Genomic DNA, 17,925 nt, shown 5'->3' on the forward strand with positions numbered 1-17,925 from the left:
AAAGAAACAAATTGCTCAAGTATCAGGGATCATCTTAATACACATAAAATGTTGTTTAAAAAATAGAATAGAATAGAATAGTGATGTAAACAGTTGAAACATTAGCTTTCTCTTCTTCCCTCCTTTCTCCATCCCTGTCAGGAGCAAGTTGTAGCCACTGTGTAATGCATTTTTCAATCTCTTTATCAGTGGCGTGATATGGACATTTGTCCTCACTGCATCTGTGATTAAAAGATAAACAGATAATTAGTAGTGAACAAGTACTAATTTTAAAAAAATTAAAAAGATGCTTGCTCTCATATAAATAAAATCTAAATGGGACTGTATATAGATTTTTTTGTTCCTCTGGTTAATAATTCACAGAAATGCACAGATGAAACGGCCCCTAATTGTATTAAAATGTATATTCAAAACCAACTTACTGACTACGACAGTTCTAAGGGGGAATGCACGAAAGGCCACTTTTTAATTTGACCCGCTCCAGTTAATTTGTTTAGCCAAGGAGTTAGCCAAAAGCTTTTCCAGGATACGGCCTTTTCCAGGATACAACTTGTGTAAATACAACAGTGGGTTAGACACTGGTGATATTCTCTAGTTGATCTTTACTTTTTTAGCTGTATGAAGCCTTTACAAGTTTAGTGATGTCTTGATTTCTTACAAAGACATGACGAGTTGCAATAAGTTCTGTCGTGATCTCCAACTGCACTAGAACAAGGACTGTAAATGTTCATAGGTGTACTGGAATGTACAGTATATGTGCATCTTCATGGTGGTCTTAGGATTTCTGCCATAGTCATTGATGGTGATGGTACTTGTGGTGCTGCATTGATTTCTAAAGTCTTCATACCTGCCTTTTATCCAGCCTCTTTGTTCCAAGTAATTGTTCTTCATCATGGTATAGTTCTCTTTAATGTCCCTTGATCAGATACATTTACAAAACAAAACATCACTTTAGTATAGTGCCAGGGCAAAACTCGCTGGTTGTAATAGATCAATGACATTATGTGTTTAAAATAATTGCAAACAAACCTGTTCTTTCTTTAGGTGTATGACAGGCGATCATCATCCTCATCTGTCTGCCAGTCAGAAATCACAGTTGCTTGTGAATGTTTGAGTCGAGCTTTCTCATATGCATCTATAATAAAACATCACATTGTTGTTAACCTCACGTAAAGAAAAGTTCAAATCCTGAAATACTATCAAAGTTAATTAATGCCTATAATACCTATAGTGTAAATAATCAGTACACTGAAGGTTGCACAAGATTTATTAGTAGATTCATGCAGAGTGACAGCCTTATGAATCTGAGACATAGATTTGTAAGATGGCCAAGCACATGCATTATTCTGTACCCATGAAGATTAACCTACCATTGTGAAAAATGTTTAATGATGATGATAGCCAATAACAATAAACCATTTCAGCTGTTTGTTAAGCAATTAGTAATGTAAAGTCTGAAAAGCTCAATCTATGTTGAAAATGTATCAGAAGTTTACAGCTTATAATGGACTTTAAGCACCTAACTATAACATGTCTATTCACATGTTCATAAGAGTGTGCCATTGGCATCTTTGGTCGTGATGTGCTGCAAAATGACCTCACTAACCTTTGCTAAACAAGAACAATAAGACTTTACCAACAAATATTGTTACCCATTCATTTAAATCAGAATTTATCATTAATCAGAATTTTTGTCAATAACTAAAAAAAAATATATATATATATATATATATCAAAATCTGCTTTAAGACATTCAGTTTTACATTAACTGAACATTACAGCTTGAACAAAAGATATAATTGATTCACATAGGCTAACACATATGAATTAAAAGCACATGTTTTGCCATGTTGGTGTTAATGGATTCGTCTACAGAAACTTTCTTTAACGTAAAGTTAGCATACACACAAATTTGTTTAATGTTTCTTTAAAATAATTAAAATAGTTTTCAGTTACTAAACACGTTACTGTCTAACATTATGTTAAAGGAACAGGAACTTTCAGATGTGTTTGTAACGTTAGCGCTAGCATAACTTACATTAGCTCCAGTCGTGTTTCTTAAAGCAAGTTACATTTCGTATCAAATTGTTTTAAATTACTAAACACTGTTACAACCAAACACTGTGGAAAAATGTTTTAAGCTCTAAATTCGCAAAGTATACAGTACACAAGCAGTAAAAACTTTACCTTTCTGACCGGAATCCATGTGATAGTTTTGAAAAACCAAACAAACTTCTTTTTCTTCCTGTGATCTTCATAGCAGTCGGCAACCAGCTTTTTGGAGCATTACCGCCACCGCCTGGATTGGAGTTTGGATCAAAAGTTTACTCCAATGTTCTGCAGCTGGATATATCTCGTCTACTCACGCATGTGTTTCTTATGAAACCAACTTCTTTAAAAAAACAGTCGGCACAGGAGCGTGCCGTCTTGAAAATCGGCGCATTTTACAACGTTTTTCTCTAGATTATATCTATAATCCATTTATAAATAGCATTGTTTTGTTTGCGTCTAAACAATTGCGACCATCCACACTAAATATTCTTATTATTTTGTTGCTGTCCTACCATGAATATTTTCTCAAATTATCATTAAACGTGGAGCTAACATATTACTAGATAAAATAAGAATTTAATTGGTTGCCATCAGCCGAGTACTTGCCAGAAGCGGCCCGGGCTCTACAGACAGACTCGGGATATGGTTGACTGGAATCGGGCCAGTGCTTTAAAGCCGCATCACAACCGCATGTGCGCAAGCGAGCTGCGGGCCGCACTCGGCCCGGATAACACTCGCCGATGCCGAGTCGGAGGCGGCGAAGGGCAGCCGAGCTCGGGCCGATTACTACCTGCTATCGGGGATGTTTAGTTAACTTTTTGTTGACTTCACATTGCAACTGTAAAGATTGATTAGAAAAAATGTTTACAGGTAATAACATGCATACACAAGTAAATATGTGTGATTAGTCACTAGGAGAAAAATTATATAATAGCATACATCATAAATATTTTAGAAAATAAATATAATAATTAAAATGAGCATTTTTTGTATTTTACAGTGCATATACTGTACAGTATGTGGCCTAAAATACTAGGCTATTATTTGACATTTATAACTTTAATTTAATCTTCACTTTAACAGGCTACAGAAAAGTCACGTTTATCCACATAATCATTACATGTATTATTGTAAACCTCAACATCTTGGTGCTATTGGTGTTACTTTTACATTTCATACTTTACAAACCAATATAACAAACCCTTACACTTAATAAAATAACAGCATATTGATGTAAAACTGCAGTACAACTGAACAATAGCAGCAGGCTATAAAGAATAACTGCAGTAAAAATATTTGCTACTGCAAAATTGCAATATAATGAAGTATAAACACAGTTCAACTACATTACTACATCTTGAATTTAAAGTTCAAAGTCAGTTTAATTTTCAGTACATTAAAGTAAAACTATAGTAAAAGGTAAACTGCAATTTTACTCCATTTGTGCATTGTAGTGCTGTACAGTCTAATTTGCCAATGGTGTGATAATTGGACTACTATAGGCTACTGTACTTGTTTTTGTACTTATTTTCAGGTATTTTCTTATTGTAAACTAGTCATCTTCTAAATAGAATTTGAAAAGTTTATTTTCAAAAACAGATATGTGCAAGGCACAGTGGGTATAGCATTGTCGCCTCACAACAAGAAGGTCACTGGTTCGAGCCTCGGCTGGGTCAGTGGTCATTTCTGTGTGGAGTTTGCACGTTCTCCCCGTGTTGGCGTGGGTTTCCTCCGGGTGCTCCGGTTCACACACAGTCCATAGACATGTGCTATAGGTGAATTGGGTAGGCTAAATTGTCTATAGTGTATGTGTGTGAATGAGTGTGTATGGGTGTTCCCAGTGATGGGTTGCAGCTGGAAGGACATCTGCTGCGTGAAAACTTATGCTGTACAAATTGATGTTTTATTCCGCTGTGGCGACCCATGATTAACATTCATTCATTCATTCATTCATTTTCTCTTCGGCTTAGTCCCTTTAATAATCAGGGGTCGCCACAGCGGAATGAACTGTCAACTCATCCAGCATATGTTTTACACAGCGGATGCCCGTTCAGCTGCAACCCATCACTGGGAAAGATCCATATACACTCATTCACACACACTCATACACTACGGACAATTTAGCCTACCCAATTCACCTGTACCGTATGTCTTTGTACTGTGGGGGAAACCGGAGCACCTGAAGGAAACCCACGCATACACGGGTAGAACATGCAAATGACAACTGACCCAGCCGAGGCTCGAACCAGCGACCTTCTTGTGAGGCAATCGTGCTACCCACTGCGCCACCTGAAAAAACATGTAATACCAAAATACTAACAATTATCTGTAAATTAAATGTTGGAATTTTTAAATACAGAAAATATCTGTAAAAAAAATATATTTCACTGTATAATGAAAAAACAGGAAAATTCTGTAAAAAATACAGACAATTATCTGTAAAATAACATTTATTTTCACAGTTTATTTTTACAGGAATAATCTGTAAATATTAACGTAAAATTACGTGTTACTCTTTTAAAATACAGTACATTTCCTTTAAAAAACAGAAAAAGAATGTAATACCAAAATACAAGCAATAACTGTAAATTTAATGTAAGGTTTTTTTATTACAGAACATATCTGTAAAACAACAGGTATTTCACTGTATAATGAAAAAACTGAAAAATTCTGTAAAAAAATACAGACAATTACCTGTAAAATAACGTTTATTTTTTACAGTGTAGTTTTACAGTGTAGACCTTGGATTAATTAAGCGACTAAAAAAAATGAATGAATGAATGACTAAGTTTAAATGAACATCAGTAATCAAATTTTTGCCTTAATCTAATTAAGACAACAATATGATTAAGGTGTTTACATTAGGAACATTGCTTTTTAAATGTTCCTTTTCATGATCCTGTTTTACATGTTATAGTGCATAATTCGATTAACGTCATTGAGTCACCATGCTATCCACGTTTACTTCAGAGTTTCATGTAATTTTGATTGTTTTAGTTTTAATTTGTCGACTTTAACTGCCGTTTGGCACTTTCACTTTTATTTGGGAACATTTCATGCATACCTCCCTTGACAAACAAGATATTGGATGCAACTATGAACTCCTGGAAGAGTATTGTTTTAATGAAAGTTCATACCGCATGCTGAATGGGAGAAAAAAAAAACCTAAGCATTTTACGATGCAGGTGTCTATAGTCTTCAAGACTCTGTAGGTGCAAAGAGTGTCAAACAACCGTGTGTGTGTGTGTGTGTGTGTGTGTGTGTGTGTGTGTGTGTGTGTGTATGTGTGTGTGTGTGTGTGTGTGGGTGTGGACTATCCTGTTGCAAAACACGGCGAAAATTCCTACATGACAGTAATAGTTTGATGTCTACTAAGGTGTTTACTTATCTGTACTGCACTTCAATAATGTAACAAAAATTGGCATACATGTCTTAATTCAATTTCTCTTTAGTTCGATTATGACCTTAATCAGATTAATCAAAAATCGCTGTTTACATGGTAGACTCTTAATTATAGAATTGTCATAATCTCATTAAAATCTAATTATTGGTGTCCATGTAAACGTACTCCATATTATAACACCTTTATGGCAGTCACATACATTAAAAATAAAGCCCACTATTAAACATGGAGGATGATCTCCAATATTATAAGATCAGTCTTGTGATGTAAACATTGCGTCCACCATTCTATGGTAATATTTAATTACATAAATTAATAATGACTATTGGTACATTCCATTGTGTTTTGAATGTATTGTTGTGTTTGGGCTCTCTCTCTCTCTCTCTCTCTCTCTCTCTCTCTCTCTCTCTCTTTCTGTTATCTGTTACCTGTTTGTCAACTAGGTTTAGAGGAGAGGAAATTGATTAATTGCACCTGCTGCTCGTTGCTTTTTAAGCCCTAAAAGCTGATCAGTTGCCAGCCACATTAAAGCTTGCTACTATATTGTCGTCTCTCTCTTACCTGGTTTTGTTGTAAAAGATTATTGTCGCTGTTGTGGTTAACTTATTAAAGTTCAAATCTATTGTAAAGTAATTGAAACCACTTAAACTCTGCCTTTGAAACGTAACATTGTGTTTAAAAGCTGTATGTAGGTGAGTGCCATATTTCTAAAACCCCTTTTCTCTTGTTTATGTTTAGTTAGGGAGTTAGTGTACACTTATGTTGTTAATTTAAGTTTACTTTGTCAGTTTAGATCATTTTACTCCCTAACTAGCTAAAGTGTTCTTTTTGTTTGTTTGTTTTAGCCTTTCTCCCTTCTGAAGCCCAGTTTTGTTTTATCATTGTACATTTTTGTTAATAAATTCTGCAACTGAATTTTGTGTGTTGATGTGAAGGCAGGGCACTGATCCATACTCGCCTTAACCAACTTTAAAACTTTTCACTGTTGCTCCAACTTCTAGACATTTAACACCAGAGACATAACACTAAAAAGTATATGGTTGTTCGACTGCTGCACTTTTTTGTGTTTCAATATGCTTGTATTTATATAGTTCTTTTTGGTGTGTGCACCATTGTGTGCAATATTTGTTTGTTTATAACCACCTCAAGGCATAGTGGTGAGTTACTGAAGTTGTTATTTAGGGGTCGTGGGCTGAAAAGTTTAAGAACCCCTGTATTAGACAATGATCAGTGGGTGAGATAATAAAGTTATTGGAGAATCTTCAGGCCCTAATTTGTTCCTAGTGACAGTACATATCTGCCCCATTCATTAAATGTTACATTGCATACCTTTGTCATCTCAGTTTCAAAAGCCATGTTATGGACTCTCCATCCAGACAGTTTTATTGCCAATGTCCTCAATGATTGTACAGACTCTAGAGTTTTTATGAATCTACATAAGACAGATGATTTGGCAAGTAAAAGAATGGATAGAAGGTGACAGGCAAAGACAATCATCGTCATCATTGTCGTCATCATCATTATGTCCAAACTATATACAAAAAGTCTGATTGACTACCTGGAACTACACCTACCTAAAACTTAATCTTGGCATTTTGCTTTCATTTTTGTGTTTTGACATTTATTGGCAAAATTTAATAAACATCTCTGCTTGGAAAAAGTGTTTGTTTTAGCATGTTATGATTGTTTTTAACCATATGTAGTAGTTCTTGATATTTATTTATTGTTATCCTGCTCATTTTTTATGCTTGTCCATTTTGTCTTATCTGATATGGTTTCTCATATCTGTCTTTGCAGATCGAAATGTTAGAGCACAAATATGGGGGTCACCTAATCTCTCGACGAGCTGCTTGCAAGATTCAGACTGCCTTTCGCCAGTATCAGCTTAGCAAAAACTTTGAGAAAATTCGAAATTCCCTTCTTGAAAGTCGCTTGCCTCGCCGTATCTCCCTGCGAAAGGTACGGGTGCAGAATACAGAGGGTATCTCAGCTGAACGGGCACTGGCTGAAGGCTGCAATCTGACAAGCATTCCCCTTGTCCGCTCCCCATCTTTGCCAACCACGGTAGGGGGCACTCTCACTGATCTTGAAGATTCCTTCAATGAGCAAGTGCAGTCTCTTGCAAAATCCATTGATGATGCACTTAGCAATTGGAGCATGAAGACCATGTGTTCACTCCAAGAAGGAGGCACCTACCAGTTTAGCTCAGAGGCTTTTAGTACAGCTGGTGGCAAATCTGGGTTGGCAGAAACAGTAAAAAAAGGTAGCCCCATGGACCCTTCCACATTTCATAGTGGCACAGGACAAGTAGACAGCTTGGAGAATGTAGCCCAGAGTGCCAGCAAATTGATGATGGCCTTCCGGGATGTGACCGTTCAAATTGACAGCCAGAACTTTCGTATGTCCTCTTCTGTTATGGAGTCCTCAACTTCCGTGTCTCTTGGTAATTGCATCCAGCAGGGGGCTATAATTACTGAGAGCCCACAGCAACCTAAAATTAATGATGTAAAGGAACAACCTCAACAAAGACAACCATCAACATTTCTAGAGGATCCAGTTTCTCCACCACTAGAGCAGGATGCTGAGGAAGTTCCAGATGGAGATTTTCCAGCTCCTCCACCAAGTGAGGAGGTGCTCGGGGAAGATGTACTACCTCTGGAGCTGGAGAAACAGGAAGTTCCACAACCAACAATTCCAGCACAGACAGCAATAACCTCTGAAACCTTGTCTCCACCAGAGGTTGCAGAGACGCCTGTCACACCAATTGTAGAAGTTCTGGAAGCTAAGCATATTGAATCAGACACAGCAGACAACAGTTCGGAGCAGATGAGTAGCAGCAGTACATCAACATCAGCACAGTCTGCTTCAGAGGTCTCATCGAAAGAGGCTTTACAGGCCATGATTCTTAGCTTGCCCCGATACCATTGCGAAAACCCAACCAGTTGCAAATCTCCAACCCTCTCTACTGACATCATGCGGAAACGCTTATACCGCATTGGTCTCAATCTCTTCAACATGTGAGTATCCAATGATAAGTTCTTTGTTTTGCTCACAGAAATGGCTAATGGCAGATATTATATTATATTATATTATATAAAACAAAGTTTCTTGCCTTTTTAACAAGCATTCCTCAACAACCATAATATAGCTGCAAAAGGGCTGGTCTCAAAACATCATCACATTCCAGCTTTTCTTTTTTCCATTTTTGTCTCCAGCTGTAGTTAACACCCCCTCCCTGTTGCCTGTCAACTAATATATTTGTCTAAGTCCCTGTTATTAGCATTGCTTTCACTAAAAGGCACATAATACTGACTTTACTGTTTTGAAGAAACATTAGTGTGTGAAGTCACAAAGTACTGCCCCTAACCATGACTGTTAGAAGCTACAGAGCATGTTTTGCTGAGAAGTTACAACTGAAAGATTTAAAAAAAAAAAAACTCTTCGTAAACCTCCAGAAATAAATAAATATGTAGGGTTCTATTCTATCAGCCCAATGACAGAATCTGATGAATGTAAGCCTTTTTTTAGTGCTTAAAAAAAAAAAATCTGTTATTTATTAGAATTTATTCATGTTTGTTTTTAGCTCGGAATGAAATTTCTTCTTTTCTTTTTTTTTTTTTTTTTTTGCTGAGACGCTTGGATCATCTTTTAAAAATGACTCTTTTCCGATGTCCGCATATACACTTCAGACAGCAAAAGGTGCAATGATACAGAAAAAAAAAGTGCGGGCGCTGACTGACTGTTATTAATAGCTCTCTAAATTGAGCTCAGATACATTGTTTTCACTGATCATTCTTGAAGATGTTCTAGCACTGGGGTCACCAACCCTGTTCCTGGAGAGCTACCTTCCTGCACATTTCAGTTGTAACCCTGACCAAACACACCTGTTTGTAATTATCAAGTGCTGCTTTAGGTACTATTAATTGGTTCAGGTGTGTTTGATCAGGGTTGGGACTGAATTCTGCAGAAAGGTAGCTCTCCAGGAACAGGGTTGGTGACCCCTGTTCTAGCAGCTTAATTGGAGTTGACCTGTGGTAAATTCAGTTGATTGGACATGATTTGAAAAGGCATACATACACCTGTCTATAAAAGGTCCCAGGGTTGACTGTGCATGAGAAAGCATGAAGACAAGGGAATTGTCTGTAGACTTCAGAGACTGGATTGTCTCGAGGCACAAAGCTGGCGAAGGTTACAGAATTTTCTGCTGCTCTGAAAGTTCCAATGAGCACATTGGCTTCCATCTGTAAAGGGGAGATGTTTGGAACCACCAGGAATCTTCGAAGAGCTGGCCTACCATCTAAGCTGAGTGATCAAGGGAGAAGGGCCTTAGTCAGGGACGTGATCATTAACCCCATGGTCACTCTGTCTGAGCTCCATTCTTCTTCTGTGAAGAGAGGAGAACCTTACAGAAGGACAAACATCTGTGCAGCAATACACTAATCAGGCCTGTGTGGTAGAGTGGCCAGATGAAAGCCACTCCTCCGTATTGGAGTCCTTGAGTGGCCCAGCCAGTGCTCAGACCTAAATGCTTTTAAACATCCCTGGAGAAATCTGAAAATGGCTTTACACAGTTGCTTCCCAGCCAGCCTGATAGAGCTTGAGAGGTACTGCAAAGAGGAATGGGCAAAAATTTCTGTTCATACGAAAGCATAGTTGTTTAAAACTAAAATATGTGGTTTATTTTTAAATGTAGTGCGTATTTTAAAATGGAATTTGACAAATGTGAAAATGTCCACCTCCAGGTCATGTCGGGCACTCATCGCTTGTGTATCCAGTGAGGGCAGCCTATCCTCAGCTATCCTCAGACACTCTGACATTTGTCCCTGACTTATGCCCCTGGCTAATTTGAAAATGCTCATTTTAATCACATTGAATTTAATCAATATTTTTTACTTTTAAAAATGATTCAAAAATAATAGCAAAATTCTTATGATAAAATTGATTGTATTTTATTACAGACATTAAGTAATTTCAAAGCTCAAAAATTCCCTAAAATCAGGAAATCAATTTCATTAATTGAAGTGTACATAATAAATTTAATGAAATCTACAATGCCTCAAAATTACTTTTTACAGTGTAGGGGAGGTTAATGATGTATTATTTGTTGAATAAAGCAAAATAATTATGTCTGATTGGCTTCATCCATTTAACTTTTCATTCCCTCCTTCAGTGAACGAGGGTATAACAGTAATTTTTTTTTTTCAATAAATTATGTCTGATTTACTCCTCTTCCATCGGTGTAGTATGCTGTCCCAATAACACACCCTTATGAGACTACAAATAACAATTTGTAAATTTAATATAAAAGTAAATTAATATTTAAAAGTACACTTTAAAAATGACTACAGTTGCCTTTACGAGAGAGAGTAATATACTTTGACGAACTCTGTTTTGTAAATGTTGGAATTATTTAAGTTAAAATATTTTATGTATTGGATTTAATATAGTGGGCGACGCAGTGGCTTTTTCCTTATATTAAGAAGGTTGCTGGTTCGAGCTTTGGCTGGGTCAGTTGGCGTTTCTGTGTGGAGTTTGCATGTTCTCGCTGCGTTGGCGTGGGTATCTTCCAGGTGCTCCGGTTTACCCCACAGTCCAAAGACATGCGGTACAGGTGAATTGTCCGTAGTGAATGATTGTGCTTGGTTGTTTTCCAGAGATGGGTTGCAGCTGGAAGGGCATCCGCTGCATAAAACATATGCTGGATAAGTTGGTGGTTCATTCCGCTGAGGCCCCCTAGATCAATAAAGAGACTAAGACGAAAAAGAAAATAAATGAATGCATTTAATATGGTATTTTTATTGGCTATTACATTAAATAAAAAAAAATCAAACTATTTATTCAGTTATTGAATGGTTTACAAGCATCAGTTGCCTTTAAAAAAAAAAAAAAAAAAAAAAACTAAATTACATAACTGAACAACTCCCATTTTGTGGAGTGTATTGGGTACCCGTCCACAACATCAGTATGATTACTACTATTCATTCAGCGGGCCTACCAAATCAAAGATTTATTTTAAGAAGATATTTAGCTATTTTAAGATTTTTTTTAAAGTTTGTATGTTGACTTGGGATGTTTTCCTTTATTTCCAATCTTTGCTGTTAGACTTCTTTTTCTTAAATATTTTACTTATTAAATGTTTTACATTTCTGTCTCCATTATTAAGCAATGGAATATTCTAAATTATTTTAATCGGACAACTAAAATGTACTGTAAAATAAATGGGTTTCCTAATAACTATTTTATGTTTGACTGCAGCCTAAACTGCTGGTTTTGTCTGGCCAGAGGTAAACAACACATTGTCTATACAGTAGTACAATTAGCATTGTATAAAGTGTGATAGGGTGATGTGTTTAATTTTGTTCCTGTGCTCTGCTATTTTATGAAAAGTGGTAGTAAAAACATAGCAGACTAATACAGAGACCACTGACACATCACTGGTCCATTTCAGTTTTACACTAAAGAACGATGATACTTAGTTCATCATATAGTCTAGGTCCTTAAACATTAAACTTTATTAATAATGATAAAGACATTTATAAAGGATATTCTGAACATTCATCAGAAAATCCACTCCTTCAAAGCATTCACTGTAGTAAATAAAGACTTGTATTTATTTAACACTTAAAGTTGTTCATTGTTTGCTCAACTGGAGTACCTATTCATACTAATTTTTGATACATGCTCTGTGCGGTATTATTTAGGAAGTTTTTTTATTTTTTTATATAACCCGATTATTTGGATGAATAAACACTTGACCCTGAGCTAAATTGTTTTAGATTTCCTGAGCTAAATTCATTACACAAAGATAGGTCCTCACCCTTGCAAGACAGTTTGGATAAACTCCATTAAAGTGACATCATTCCATCCAGTTTGCACAGCAAATGTTCTAAACTAGCGTTTCTCAAACTTTGTCCTCACACATCAGCATACTTTCCATGTTTCTCTTATTTTACCCAGCTGATTAAAATATTCATATCTTCTTACGCGGGGATTCCGCGTCAATGCTTCCCATCACTTTGAATGGTTGACGTAAGGCTTGGCCGAACTGCATTGTGGAACCATCAGAAGTGTTGCTCTGCTGCAGAAGTTGGCACTTTCTCAACTTTTCAAGTGCCGAGGGAAGCGTCAGCCAATCAGATTGCTGTATGTAAATAAATCAGCTACGACAGTAGCTGATTGCTGACTAATTTCAATGGTTGTCACTGCTATGACGATCGCGTTAGATCTAACTTTAGATACTCCCTTTGTCAAGCTTTGATGCTGAAGCCCATGTGAATAGAAGTGTTCCATCACATAATGTGTTATGACTGATCATGTCTCTACACAGTGTACATTCTACAACCCAGGCTCATTGGAAGTATGTGCCGAGGGAAAGGTTTTTGAGAATCGAAAATATCGTACCCTGGATTACATGAGCTTGCAGTTTTTGTTTTTAAAAAATCCATTAGGTCTTATATTTTTGCAATCTCAAATATGTTACTGGGGTATGTTTTCTTATACATGCTATTAAAGGGCACTTATGGTGCAAAATCTACTTTTTAATCAGCTTGGGCAGACGTGTATAAGTATAGTGTAAAGACTGTCATATTGGGGTTATATAAACACACACAGTCCTTTTTTTTCAATTTAACAACATAAAAACGGTGGACTAATTGAAGCGGTTTTCAGAGCGACTGCAACTTGACGTAGGAGTGTGACAATGTCAACATCTTTCTCGCATGGATCTGTAAGAGAATACTGCCGGCTTGTGCATAATATATCACCTTTATCCACTGAACCACCCTATTATTCATTAGATTTTAATAAGAACTTACAGACATAATATGTCAGACGTCTTTAAAATATTTAAAAGAAAAAAAATATATTACTAATGTATTTAAATTATACCAAATGTTTCTAATAATATTCTAATCCAGTGAAATAAGCCATGGTAATGTATACTGCTGGATGAATATCCGTTATGTTAATGTACAAAATAAACCTGATTTAAATCAATAAACTGGGATTTTAAGCCTCGTTTTTTTAATAATTCTTGTACTAAACATATGGCTGTGGTAAGAGTTATGATGCAATTCTACCGTCCTTATTATAAACATGACTGTTTTAGAGACTTTTGAAACTTGTTAAAGTCATTTTTCAGTTGCTGCTAATCACATAAAGCTGAAGAGACCGTTTTTTCTTAAGTTGCTTTAAGCATGACCTGTCTTGTGGAAAAGATTATATGCGTTACTATGGAGACATGTTAATACACATCTGTCAATCAATTCAGTGGGCGGGGAAACCACACTCCTACATTACATTGCGGTGGGCCTCAAAATGGGAAGGATTTGGATGCTAATTTTAACGTCAGAAAAAAAAATAGACTTAATGTGTTTCTATCACTCTAGTATGACTGTGGACATGTTATACCTACACAGTTTTGTCCAAACAGCTTACAAAAGATCATTTTCGTTGTTGGTGCCCTTTAGATACTGTTAGTGAACAACCACCACCATGCATAATTGCATACATGTAAATACTCAATAAAATAAAATTTATGCAATATGTTTAAAGTTAGTTTCTTTCTTTCTTTCTTTCTTTATTTATTTAGCACACAATAAGTGAAGTGAATTTTTTTTTTAATGAATTAATGAATGTTTTAATACTGTATCAATACTTGCCTAAACAAGCAAGCTGGACCTAAATTCTCAAATCAAATTGTTGTAGCTAATTAATAACCTACTTATTGTTAATTATCTAATTATTGTTTCTGTCTCTTCTTCCTCTGCCTCCTCCTTTTGCTGTGAATTAAACAGAAATCCAGACAAGGGTCTTCAGTTTCTTATCTCTCGTGGCTTCATCCCGGATACACCTATAGGTGTTGCACATTTCCTACTCCAGAGAAAAGGACTGAGCCGACAGATGATTGGAGAATTTCTTGGCAATAGCAAGAAGCCATTTAACAGAGATGTTTTAGAGTGAGTATATATGAAAATTATACTAGAATTCATAACACTAGTATAATAACATAAAAGAGTACTTAGAATGTGCAAACTGCAGAGCTTTTCATTTGCATAGGATAAAGTGTGTGTGTGTGTGTGTGTGTGTGTGTGTGTGTGTGTGTGTGTGTGTGTGTGTGTGTGTGTGTGTGTGTGTGTGTGTGTGTACTTTTATAAAGTGGAATTTATGTGAGGTTTATAAACTGTGGTAACACTTTAGAATAACGATCCACTATAAAGTTAATAGATCAATACTAAACTGTTAGTTAATGGGTTATAAATGGCTTGTTAAATACTAGTTAGTAGTTTAATTATTTATAACAGTGCCTTATAAATATAGCCAATAGATAACTTACAAGTTGTTAGCTAACAAGGTAAAAATAACTTGTTGATTTATAACTATATAAAATGAATTCGTAATAGATCATGAATAGGCTGTCCATACTTACTTGAGACTTTTTAAAGTATCCGTCAATAGTTTATTTATGTTTTTGGAACGTTATTCTAAAGTTGCAACTATTCATCATTGATTAACTGTCAGTAAATATAGAATAGTAGCAAATTTAGAATAGCGTCCCAATAACATACATAAGCTAAAAATATACACTTAACTAATATATTAACTCACACGTTACAGATCAGTTGCTCAGTTTGTTAACCATCTACTAATACCAGTGAAACTTTGTAGAACAGCAAATGGATGGAACAAGTTCAAGCTACAGAAATTTGATGTGTAATTTACTTAAGAAACTCCAAAAATTAATGTTGAACATTGTGATTAATGTATAGAAGCACACAAACTGAGCCATCAAATGGCAGAACAGCAGTATACAAAAAAATTCAAACCCATGAGAAAAACAAAATAAATAAAAATTTATTTCATTGTAAAAGTTTAACAAAATTTCCTCTGGTGTTATTAGATGGTACACAAACTATAAACAACTGATTCGTAAAGTGTGAGTTAATATAATAGTTAAGTGTTAGTTATTAGCTTAAGTATGTTATTGGGACATTATTCTAAAGTTGCAACTATTCCTTATTTGCTAACATTTAATAAATGAAGAATAGTTGCAACTAAAATAATGTCCCAATAACAAATATAAACTATTAACTGACACTTAACAAGTCTTTAGTGAGTAATCAACAGTTTGTTTATGATCTATTACTAATTTATTATGTATAGTTATAAATTATTAAAATAAGGTTAACAAGTCATTAACAGCTTGGTAGCTAACAGCTTGTAAGTTATCTATTGGCTATCTATAAGGCACAATTATAAATAATTAACAAAATATTAACTATTATTTAACTAAAATTTGAATTATTTATTTGGTTATTTATAACTCATTAACTTACAGTTTATTAATGGCCTACTAACTAGTTATAACGGATAGTTATTCTAAAGTGTCACCGATGCGGTTGCACTTCTCAACTGTAAACATAAAAGATTTTAATGTTTTGGTGAATTCTGTGCTTTTACTCAGGTACTTCAAATATTGTCCTTTAAATTCATAGGCTTTTGCTATTCTTTGATTTAGTGATTTGTAATAGCCTACTGCTTGGGGCATTGAAATATGCTGAATATGGTCTGTGTATACAATGTTTGATATGTACAGTATAGATGTGCAGGCTAAATGACACAAACATCAAAAGCACAACAAATTGAAATGGGGGGGGGGGGGGGGGCACAAAACAAATTACAATACATTATAAAGGTGTTAGACGTGAGTAAGTAAATATACTGTATGACACATGTAAGAGAGTACAAGTATGAGTTATATGAGTTACTAGCTATAAGTGCAAGTTTGTATGAAGTCTCATTTATGACCTTCAGCAAACCAAATTATTTAATTAAATGTATGCTATTTACAATCAATAAAGCAATTCAAAAATCTTTCAAAGAGGAGCAGGTCAAGCCTCTGTTATCCATTGACCAGCAATTTACTCCCAGTCTGACAACCTGTGGAACCTTCTTCTAATCTTATGTGTTTGCTTTAATAGCTTATTTTTCTTCCACTCTCTTCTTCTGTTTTTTTTCTTTTTTCTGCTAGCTGTGTGGTGGACGAGATGGATTTCTCTGGGATGGAGCTGGATGAGGCTTTGAGGAAGTTTCAGGCTCATATCCGTGTGCAGGGAGAAGCACAGAAAGTGGAGAGACTGATAGAGGCATTCAGGTGGGATATTCTCTCTCTTACAGACAAGCTTACACACCTTAATGAGTGAGAGCATAATAAGAGCAGGGGCTGATTTGATTCAGGTACTTATAAACATGTTTAATTCCAGTTGTTTCAAAGGATCATAATGCAGTGTAGATTCTCTTCTCCTGTTTGTGTGGGTTTCCTCTGGGTGCTCCGGTTTCCCCCACAGTCCAAACAAATGTGCTAGGTGAACTGAATGAACTAAATTGGCTGTAGTGTATGAGTGTATGTGACATATATATATATATATATATATATATATATATATATATTAAGGCTGTCAAATGATTTAAAGAATTTATGTAATTAATAAAAAAAAAAAATACAGAAATAAAAACACAGGCATTTAAGTGCCATTTGATTTTCAAAACAATGAATACCAAAAACAAACAAAAATGTTCTCCATGTTGGATTCTAAGTGGACTACAAACACACACACACACACACACACACACACACACACAAAACGCACACAGGACAGCGGACCCGGTGAGCGAGGGATCCCTTCAGATTCATCAACATGCACGATTGCTTTCATCAATTTTGCTTAAAGAGCCCATATTATATATCCCAGCGACTCCCATATGAATCTTCCAGTGATTAGTTTGTTCCCAAACCCCTCCTTAGCGCAAAGCTAATCTGATTGGACCGATGACAGTCTGTTGCGATTGGTCGACACCGACTGCCTTCAGCGCGAGACAGAGTGAAATGCCCAGCAGCAAATCAACAATATAAAAGTAGTCACAGTGCATTCACGCTTCATAGTGTAAAGCGTTGATTTTGGCTGCCAGTGGGTGAATGTAAATACAAACTCCAAGAACTGGCGAGGAGATCTCCTAACTTTTCACGCTTTGCTCTTTTCGCACCCACACACGCACACACACACACACACACACACACACACACAGATTTCCCTCCTCCTCGGACGACAACGTGCGCACACACAAACACACACACACGCGCATACACACCCACACACAGAAACACATACACACACACACATAACCCTCGTCTTTGGAAGACAACGCACACACTTACACAAACACACACATAACCCTCCTCCTCGGACAACAACGCACACACACACATTAAGGCTGATTTATACTTCTGCGTCAAGCGCACGCGTACAATATGGTGCAGCCTACGCGTTGACGCATAGCCCCACACAATGGCTGTCCACGACACTGAAGTGCACTTCTCAAACAATGTAACTACACGTCACAATGACGCATAGCGCAAGCTCTGTGATTTGTTGGCTTTGTAGCGCTGACGAGTCTTGGCAGCAAAGAGAGCT

General features: G+C 36.0%; 2 protein-coding genes across 27 annotated transcripts in view; one reads left to right on the plus strand and one right to left on the minus strand.

Moving 5' to 3' along the window:
- iqsec3a (IQ motif and Sec7 domain ArfGEF 3a) overlaps nucleotides 1-17,925 on the plus strand; it is a 252,307-nt gene that overhangs the window by 117,218 nt on the left and 117,164 nt on the right. For 16 of the 25 annotated variants that reach the window (XR_012402130.1, XR_012402129.1, XR_012402125.1 and 13 more), the window contains 3 exons: nucleotides 7,253-8,472; nucleotides 14,251-14,412; nucleotides 16,485-16,607. Coding sequence is in view for 8 of the 25 variants with exons in the window: in XM_009300450.5 (XP_009298725.2) it covers nucleotides 7,253-8,472; nucleotides 14,251-14,412; nucleotides 16,485-16,607 (1,505 nt within the window). In the remaining 17 variants the exon portion in view is untranslated. Of the gene's footprint in view, nucleotides 1-5,982; nucleotides 6,148-7,252; nucleotides 8,473-14,250; nucleotides 14,413-16,484; nucleotides 16,608-17,925 lie in introns of those variants that run through there. The other 9 variants (XR_012402135.1, XR_012402138.1, XR_012402139.1 and 6 more) reach the window with 1 other exon arrangement.
- The window catches only part of LOC141381638 (uncharacterized), a 259,466-nt gene that overhangs the window by 74,691 nt on the left and 166,850 nt on the right, over nucleotides 1-17,925 (minus strand). The window lies entirely within an intron of this gene.

Source organism: Danio rerio, chromosome 4, assembly GCF_049306965.1.
Source record: "Danio rerio strain Tuebingen ecotype United States chromosome 4, GRCz12tu, whole genome shotgun sequence".
Lineage (NCBI taxonomy): Eukaryota > Metazoa > Chordata > Actinopteri > Cypriniformes > Danionidae > Danio > Danio rerio.